Here is a 9,729-nt window from a genome sequence, read left to right on the forward strand (position 1 = left end):
TTATTATTATTATCTTGAATACCAGCTGCTGTTGTTTCAACAGTTACAGTAGGTAGGTGGGTGTTTGTGTGTTTTTTTTGTTTTTTTTTTGTTTTTGTTTTTTTGTTTCAGGTTGTACCAGATATTTTCAGTGGGTGATACTTTTGGACTCTAGACAGTCCAGACTAGTTCCTGAAGTTTTTAACTACTGAGCCTCGCTGTTGTAATATGTGAAATATGAAATATGCTAGATGCTACTCTTATTTTGAAAATGCAGCAGTTTACATTTTGGTCTTTACTATGGCCTGCTTTACTAACTAACTAATTCTAATTCTGTGTAAAGTTAAAATGATTTGAAAATAACTGGATTCAGTGTTTAGTTTCCTGAAATGTTGAAGGACAAAACTTTGGGAAATACGATTCCATATTTGGACTCTTGATGCGACTTCTCCGTAATACTGACTGCACGATGATGGCTGATTGAGTATTTCAACATCAAGTATCACAACACCGAGTATTAACATAGCAGTCATTTGCTTTCACTACAGTTTGTGTGACGGCGAGGGTATTGTATTTTAATGTTAGGTTGTTTACCGCAAGCACACGACCGTGAGGAAAACAGAATAACGAGCAGTTATGTATTAAACATACTTTCACTTGATGCTTATATTTTGTCATTGTTTATTCCCACAGTGTTTTGGGCACAGTGTGAACCCATAATAAGTCTGCTTTGCGATCGAGCTGGCTTCTCTTTCATTTTCCCTGTTGTTTTGTTATTGTGCGTTGTTTTTCTGATTCTTCCAGTGCTTGAAAATAATAATGCATTTGATTGTACCTTTAATTGAGTTGTCCTCACATGTGCTTTTATGAATGTATGTATGCGCGTCTGAAAATATGTGGGTGTGTGTCAGTGTCTGCAGAGAATCTGGAAAAGAGCCTCAGGCAGATGGAGAGGCAGCTGCTGCAGCTGGAGAGAGACCTGGAGACTTTCTCCTCCTCCGATGACCCCAACGACATGTTTCTTACCAAAATGGCTATATCCTTTACACGTGTATGCATAGGCTCATCTCTCTGGGCCATCATGCAGTGAGTTACAGTAATGAACTCTTCACAAAGACAGAAGAATATCACTGAATGTGAATTTTATATCTTTACAGTAAGTCACAGTGGTGCTGTGTAGGCTGCTTATGGAGCAGGTTTCAGGTTTAATTAACAAGTTAAACCTAACATCAGGAAAAATGGTAAAGACTTCTCAGATATTTAACATGTGGTGTGTCTTATTAAATGATATGACCTGTGTGAAACGTGGTTAAAAATAAATTTGGCTCAACTTCACCTACTTTCAGTGAGTACAAAGATGTGGACAAGTCTTTTGTAGTATAAATAACTTTATTTATTGCTTCTATGTACATCTGTAAATGAGGCATCGCGTGCTTTAAAGTGAAATGGCAGATGTGGACACTATACGGACAGAGGTATTAGGCTATTTACATATTATACGTACAGCAGTTATTATGACTGTATATGCATCTAGTTTGCAGTCTAAATTCATATAAATTTGACCCACACTTTCTGGGAAGGCTTTCTATGGAAGTCATTGCCTGGTTATTCAGAATAGCACTGGTAAGGTGAGAGGCGGATGTTGAAACTCATCTGACCACATCTGACTTTATAAACCTTACTTGTGCATCGTGGCATAGTCACCCTGGAAAATAAAAGGGCCTTTTCCAAACTGCTCCCACAAAGTTGGATGCACAGAATTGTCCCAAATGTCTTAATAAGATAAATGTTAAGATTTCCCTTCACTGGATATATAGCTATCCTATTTAAAAGGTCTGTGATATGTTTTATGGTGACCCATGATGAAGACCATAAGCCAAAAACCTTTGGTCATGGAGTAAATTTGTTCTTTATACTACAAGTATTTATATACTTTTGAGATCACACAAGATGCAAGGAATGGGGTGAAATGGAGGCAAATGATCCTCTCAGCCAAAAGGAGGAGGAAAAAAAAGGTAATAATATGCTTTTAAATAGAAAGGGTGAGAAGAATATACAGTCCTCCCACCCGTCCTCTCTTGGTTTCCAGTGATGTGCACAAGTGATGAGTGGCATCCCATTCTGCAGTCAAGTTTTGTACCAGTACCCCTCTTAGCTGCTTTTGAAGTGTACTTAAGACTGAGGCTATCTTCAAAATCAAGAGAGAAGCTAAAGAATGTGAATTATGTTGCGTTTGACTTTCTGTCTTTTGTTTTCAAAAGCCACAAATGTGTAATTTCTTTTTACCATTTGTCTGCCCACGTGGGAAATTGAAGTCCATTGCTGACATCGGTCTACATTTTGTTTGACAGCAGTGTAAATGATTCATTGTCTTCTGAGGTAGTTCTAGAGGATCAGGTTGACAGGTATGTCTCAGGCCAGGTGAGTAAGTATGTGTTCAATAATACACCTTGCACCCAGCCTCCTTCATGTAGTTTTGATCAATAGCCTAGGGGTTGGGGCACTGATGGCTTGTGCTGTAGTAGTTAGCAAAGAACTTGAGTGCAACACAGTAAGGTTCACTGAGAATGGATCTGACAGCTCTGTTTTTTCTACTTTGCTTTTCAATTCCTGATGTCTTAGCACTGATTAAAAACTATGAAAACTCTGAACTCTCTTTTGGTAAAAATGGAAAAACTGGAGGTAAAGTGTAATGTAGACGAATAACACAGGTTATTGATGAGGCGTCTGGTGTCAAAATAAGACCCTAGACGCACAGTACAGTGGTCCCTCGCTATAACACAGTTCACCTTTCGCTGTTTCGCAGATTTTTTGTGTGCAATTTTGCATGCTGTTTTTTTTTTTTTCTTGACAGCTCATTGAGTTCTGCATCCTGATCGAATGTAGACCATTGTCAGTCAATGTCTTCCATGCCGTGTCTCCTGTACAGTACAGACTGCATCAAGCTTGTCAAATTTACATAAATCTTTGATCACTAGCAGTGTGACTCTAAAGTAAGTTTTTAAGTTTTTTCCCCAACAAACACAACAATGTCAACAAAACTTTTCGCACCACCGAAGGCACTTGCGGTACCAACCAAAAGGCAGAGGAAGATGCTAACCATCGCACAGAGAGTTGGACTTCTGGACATGGAAGGTAGAAGTTACTGTATTTTTCTCACCATAAGGCGCACCAGATTATAAGGCGCAATAAGCAAAACAAAACAGTCAGATAAGTCAAACTTTACTCAACTCATTCTTCTTGCTTCCTCCACTTCCGTACCAATGATTCATTAATGTTGAATTCTCTCGCAGCTGCTCTATTCCCATGTTCTGTACCTGGAAACAGGGTTTGATCTTTGGTTTCATTCTATAATACTGGACTTATTTTTCTATGAAGGTTTGAACTTTGAGAGAGTTTAAACAAGAGAGAAAAGTGTGAAAATGTTCATGCCTGTCTGAGAAAAGTGTATAAAGTGTGTAGTGAGGAGGGTTTTATGGCCTTAAAACATCTATAATAATTGTAAAAAATTAAGCTGGCTACTTCACGGATTTCACGTGTCGCGGGTTATTTTTAGAACCTAACTCCTGTGATAAACGAGGGACCACTGTAAACCAAAAATGTTAACTAGATGAATGTTACACAATTTTTTATTTTTCATACATTATCATGTGAGAGTAACAAACATTAGCTACTGCTTGGAAATGAACTCTGAGCATTGCAAGGTGAAATATTGACTGGTCGTTAAAGTTACTGCCACATTGTGACTAACAAAATCCAAAATAGAACTCCAATTTAAATTTTTTATGCTACGCTGTATGTAAGGCCTTCCTTTCAGCCATGATGGCACCTTTCTAGATCTCCAAGCAGCAATTTCCATAGGGACTAATGCACTTCCATACCATCAGACTTTTGGAATGAGCTGATAACAAGTGGGATGATCCCTCTCCTCTCTAGTCCAGAGTATACATGTTTACTAAACTTTCAAATTCCAATTTGTCTGACCACAGAACAGTTTTCCACTTTTCCTCAGTCCATTTTATGAGTTTTGCCCCAGAGAAGGCTGTGGCTGCTTCTTTGGATGTTAGAACTTTTACTGAACTTTTGGATGGCACAATGAATGATGTTCACAGACTGATTTCTGAAAGTGTTCCTGAGCTGCACTAATTTGACAGAATCGTGCTTGTTTTTAATGCAGTGCTGACAGAGGGCCCAAAGATCACAGGAATCCAGTATTGCTTTTCTACCTTGTCCCTTTTGTAGAGAAATTTCTCCAGATTCTTAGAATCTAGTGAATCTTTTGATATTATGTATTGTAGATGATGTAGGTGATGAGGCACGTCCACAATTATTTTCCTTCTTATTCAGAAACCAAGTGCTTTAGTAATTTGGCTTAAGGTTTTTAACCAACATTAGTAAGCAGTTTTATAATGAAGCTTTTTAATTACATTTACACTTCCCTCCGTCCTGCATCCCTTAACTGCTTATGTTAAGAAGACTTGTATTTCAAATTAAGCAAAACTGATTATAGTAGATTTGCAGGCATACAGGAGATAACATTTCTAAAAGTACTTTTGGCAAGCAAATATTTATATTTATTTATTATTTAAAAAGTTTTATTGCTAAGCCTTTTGAAAAATGAACCAGTCATGTTAGCACTGCAGATCAGCAAATTCTGCGGTAACCAGCTAAACACAAGAATCTCAGGGTGTCACATTGGTGACATTGAAAATCCCATTTTCACTTCATGTGCCACTTGAGTTTACATTTACTGTGTGATTGGTCTAGTGTTACACTTCTAAATGTGAGCTAAGCTTGTAGAGGTGGTAGATTAGAAAATGAGAGAAACAGAAGGAGAATGATCAAATGAAGACAGCCAGAATGAAAAGTGATGGGATGGGAGAGATGGGTGCTTTTGAGAATGAGCTGCAGTGGACCATTGCTTTCTCTGGAATAGGGAAGAAGTCAGGAGAGTGGGAACAGATATTTCACACCCCACGATACTTATCAACCACAGCTCTCAGCTATTTTTCTTTTTCTTTTTCTCTTGCTTTCCGTCAGTTGCTCAGACTTTCCTCATGCCTCTTTCCCCCAGCCCCTGGCTTGGAAAGATATTACTGACAAGTCAATCTGGGAGGAGTGCCTATTGAACAGCATTTACCCAGCTGTGAATAGGTAGTCCCATCCCCAGCCAGATTCAACTGAGGCCAAACCTCAAATAGGTCCATCAATTGAGCTATAATGAAGGGGCACAATAGGAGCCAGAGAGGCTGTCCACACACTTGTGCAATACCACACACACATGGCACACTTGCTTCTGAGACAACAGTGTTATAGTCATTAGCAGGACAGATGTCTAAGGACATAAGAAGAAATTATTCATACAGTTTAAAACAGATTAAATCATTTTTTAATCTCAGATTCTATTTTGTCATACAACAAAAGATTTGAATTTCACTTGACAAGGTCATCATGTACGATAATAGACAGCGAGGATTATGATTTATGGAATATGGAAAGGGAATAAAACTGTAGCATAAATATATTTTGAACAGCCAATTCACGGTTACTAAAGTTTTGCATTGAGTGAATAGTGAGTTTGTGTGTGTGTGTGGTGACAGCACTGTATGCCCTGCTGGTGGGCTTGATGCGTTTTAGTACTTTGACTCTTCCCCCCTCCCCTCCCCTCCACCACCTCTCCAGCACATGTTGACACAACCATTACCCATTTGTCCTCATCCACACGAACGTAGCAAAGCTGTCCTGCGCTTCAGATAGGAGGGCCTTGTATTGCTCTTTCATCTTAAAGTCAAGTCAGACTTGTATTTGCAGTATTTGCTAGGTCAGACTGTTGAAGACATAACCATTTTGTGTAAAGCCCAACTCTTGCACTCTTCAAGCATTTTAGAGTGCAAAGACTTGTTGCCAAATCCTAAGAAGAGTAATACTGTGCTTGCTGCAGCATTTGGAAGTGAGCCAGAGCCAGGAGCAGAGTTAAATGCAAACACATCTATTTAACTGTGTTTACACTAACTTGGAAACTTTTTCAGTAAGCAATATTCTCATTAGTTAGGCTTTGAAAAAACTGGTGGGCAGGGTTAACGTTAAAGTACAATGAACTTTAAGTGCAGCAAAAATGGAGTAGTGTAAAATGCACACACTTTGACCTGACTGAGAGCTCTTAATGCCAACGTTGGTTTATCGGCATTTTATTTCCAACTTAATTTCTTTGCAAAAACAAGAGGGAATGGCTCTCACTTTTGCTGTCAAGTTGGAGATGCTCTCATCAGCCTTTAATGGATACTTGTTGTGAAATGTAACAATGACCTTGACCACAACCCTCACAGCTTCAGCAAAGTTGCACGGGAGCAGTATGACAAGCTGGTGATCATGCACGGCAACATGGAGACGCTGTATCAGAACCTGCTGGAGTACTTTGCTATTGATCCTAAGAAGACTTCTGTGGAGGAGCTGTTCACTGATCTCAGCAACTTCCGTTCAATGTTCACTGTGAGTACATGGTGCAATCCTTCATTTTATATTTATTTTTTTAATATCTTGAGTTGGAGACATTTGCATATTGAATAATGTTTTGACTTTTCATTAAACCTGTCCTGCTATTAAAGCCACACAGGGATTAGCACAATATTTGTGTTACAGGAACTTATGTCTTAATGAGAAATGAATGACTCAGCCTGTCTCATATTAAGATGTGCTTTTTTTTTTTTTTTTTTTTTGAATGGATTTATTTACCATTTAGTACAATGTTACATTAAGAGAAATACTGCAGTGCTACTTCGTATCAGCTGGTGTTTTAATGCTATTTAAGAGTGTTTCATTTATGGGTGCATTTTCATTTTGCCTCTTGTTAACATATTTTAAGAAATGACAGAATTGCTAATGCTAAAACTGTGATAGATAAAAAATAGCTCTAACCATAAAGCTACTTATGATGCTGCACTCATTAGTTGCCCAACATCCATGAAAAATACAAGCAAAAAGGCAAACCACAAAATAAGTGAAAGATTTGCCAGAGTTTTATTTCAGGTTTGAGAGGGGAAAAGACCTTGAAAATAGGGGTTATTATTTATCTTTTTATTCACTGCCTGTTTTATTACAGAACTTCTACTTCGTTCTGTGTCCTGTGGTAAAATACAAAGCAGAACAGTGCCAGTCCTGTGTAGTCCAGTCCCACCCGGACATTTATGTCATCCCTGAGCTCTGTGCCCTTATCAGTCTGGTGCTACCGTGAGCTCTGGAGCTGCAGAGACCCACTGTGTTTAATCAGCAGGATTAGTGGCACAAGCCACTGGGCGCGACAGATAATAGTAGCTAATTAGCCTACTAAAGTTATTGCCCTGCCCCTAACTTAACATCTACCACACACACAAATGGATTTCATGCCTTTTTGCTTTTTTTCCCCCCTCCCTGCATAGTGATTACTTATGCTTTCGTTTTTTCTTGTAGCCTGCTACTTTTTTTTGTTGTTGTTTTCCATTTATGCACTCTTCAGGCAGAGTGGCCGTGGGGTTTTATCAGTATCCTTCCTAGATCAGAATTGACAGAAACTTTAATGAAGCTTCAGCTGCAGTACAAATGCAGCTGCTTTCTTATGGATCATTCTTTGGAAGGAAGGTACGTCAAGATGTGTAGCAACAGAAACTGAAATAATAATATATCCCTGCACATATGATGCAATTACTGTAGGATATGTGAACAGCACAAAATTTATGTTGCTCTGGCTATTGAGCTTGGCTTGTACTGTCATTTTTTTCACCCACTTGTCATTTTGCTTTTCTATAGCGACTGGGTGTGTGACTGCTGCCCAACCGGCACCTTTGCTATAAAAGAGAATGGGTGTCAGAGCACAAGGGTGCCAATGTTGCAGTGTATGTGAAAGACTCTTTGGCCCTTTAGAGAGCCCAAATTTTTTCCTAGGTACCCTGTTTATTTTTATTGATGCTATTGATCCCAGGACTAACGTGTGCTGTTATCCATGGCGCATTTAAATAACTAGAGTTGCCAGAACTGAGGCTAAATGATGTCGATCTATTCTGTATTCTGTGCATTACTATTGCCTAGTAATAAAAACAGATTTTAACATTGTGTTCTTAAAGCTAAACTGTTGCTGAAATCCCTTTTATTTGAAGCCTATGGTTCAGTTTTGAGTTTTGCAGTAGCTTTTATGTTCTGACCAAACATAACAGTTAATGATGCTGCCAGTGAAAGGTGAAGAAGCCAAGTGTTATAAAGGCTAGCATTATATGGTCAAAACTCCCAAGATAGCTATTTATTCCCCTGCGATAGGTCAGGGCGTTAGCAGCTTACACTCTCAGCAATTCGTTGAAATGGTCACATCACAGAGACACATCTTAGGAAAAGCCAAGGCTAGGTCAACGAACGTAGGCATACAGTAAATCTAAGCATTGTAACCTCTTGGTCAGATCTGTGTCAGCATTTACCCTGCCGTGCCGAGGCCCATGCTAATAGGTGCGTGCTGTCTCTAGACCACTGCCTGGGGCAAACTGAGCCTTGAACTGTGTGTATCTTGTTGGCAGAATGTGTGTGTATGTTTGTTTGTGCGCATATGTCATTCTGCTTTGGCATTTTTTTTTTAATAGGAAAAGCTGCTTAGTTATTTCACACACAAAGATGTGCACACACAATTGTGCACACACATGCAGCATGCCCAGTCACCCGTAAGAAGGAGACACAGGGCGAGGCCGCACATCTGACAGGAATCCAATTGAGCGTGTCTAATGGCGGACATCCAGGAGAGAAGGAGGGCGAAGCAGACCTGCAGTGATGAAGGAGAGCAGTAGACAATTTTACAGAGCTGGTTCTCCCTCTCTTTATTCCTTTACATCACTAGGTCTCTCGCTATTACAGTAACATATATAATTTTTTTTTCAATCAAAAGATCTCTGAAAGTCTGTGTTACCTCAGTTCATATTACAATGTTACATTTCAGCACGAAGATAATTTTTAATTTTACATTTAAAAACAAATAAAAATTGTCTTACTTGTGCTTGAAGTTAACATTTTATTCCATTCAGCTGATGTCCCCACTGACATTTTAATTCTTATTTTCCTAATTGTCTCTGCGATTTAGTAAGACAGCATAGCTTCTTCATGCTGGCTGTAATCATAACAATTTTTGTTTTAATAAGGGTGTTTTTGCTGTAATAATCTTTAGCTGCTCATTTCTGTTTTGTTTGTGAAGTTTAAAAGCCATCTTTTTTTTTATTTATATATAACAGACCCACTTATAGTATTGATCTGTTACTGACTCATCATTGTTTTCTTGAATGGTTGGCAGCTTTGAAAGATCTCGATTTAAATAAGAGGTTTTTCTACATCCTTCCTCAGTGGATCTGCATAATCATATCATTGTAATCCCCTGCCACTTTTCATAATGAACAGGGGCAAAAAAAGAGTATTTGTACTTTTGTACATTCCTTAAAAAAATGAATGTCTCCCATCATCCTCAGCTGTAGTTTGTGCCTTTTAATAATTGGCAAAGGTTAGCCAGTTAACACATAAAAGAAACCAAACTGTGCATGTTTAAAATATCCCTCTAAACATCATAATATGATAACATGGATCACCCAACATTTATTGTTTCATTCAGAGCCCCACTGTACCAAAGTACAATTTTACATCAAGGCACAACCATGAATGTAGACTATTATTTAAAGGGGGGAAAAAAAGTCTGTACTGGTATTTGCACTTGCACTTACCATTATTCAGTTGCCATTTATGTCTGTAGTT

The 9,729-nt window shown here is 38.6% G+C and overlaps 1 protein-coding gene across 7 annotated transcripts in view; it reads left to right on the forward strand.

Annotated features, from left to right (window-relative positions):
• Positions 1-9,729, forward strand: part of LOC102195833 (protein diaphanous homolog 3) — a 166,274-nt gene that overhangs the window by 83,550 nt on the left and 72,995 nt on the right. For all 7 annotated transcript variants that reach the window (XM_005724171.1, XM_005724176.1, XM_005724174.1 and 4 more), the window contains 2 exons: positions 891-1,015; positions 6,304-6,468. In XM_005724171.1, coding sequence (XP_005724228.1) covers positions 891-1,015; positions 6,304-6,468 — 290 coding nt within the window. The remainder of the gene's footprint in view (positions 1-890; positions 1,016-6,303; positions 6,469-9,729) is intronic.

Source organism: Pundamilia nyererei, unplaced genomic scaffold, assembly GCF_000239375.1.
Source record: "Pundamilia nyererei isolate P.nyererei 1_Seehausen unplaced genomic scaffold, PunNye1.0 scaffold00011, whole genome shotgun sequence".
In the NCBI taxonomy this organism is placed as follows: Eukaryota; Metazoa; Chordata; class Actinopteri; order Cichliformes; family Cichlidae; genus Pundamilia; species Pundamilia nyererei.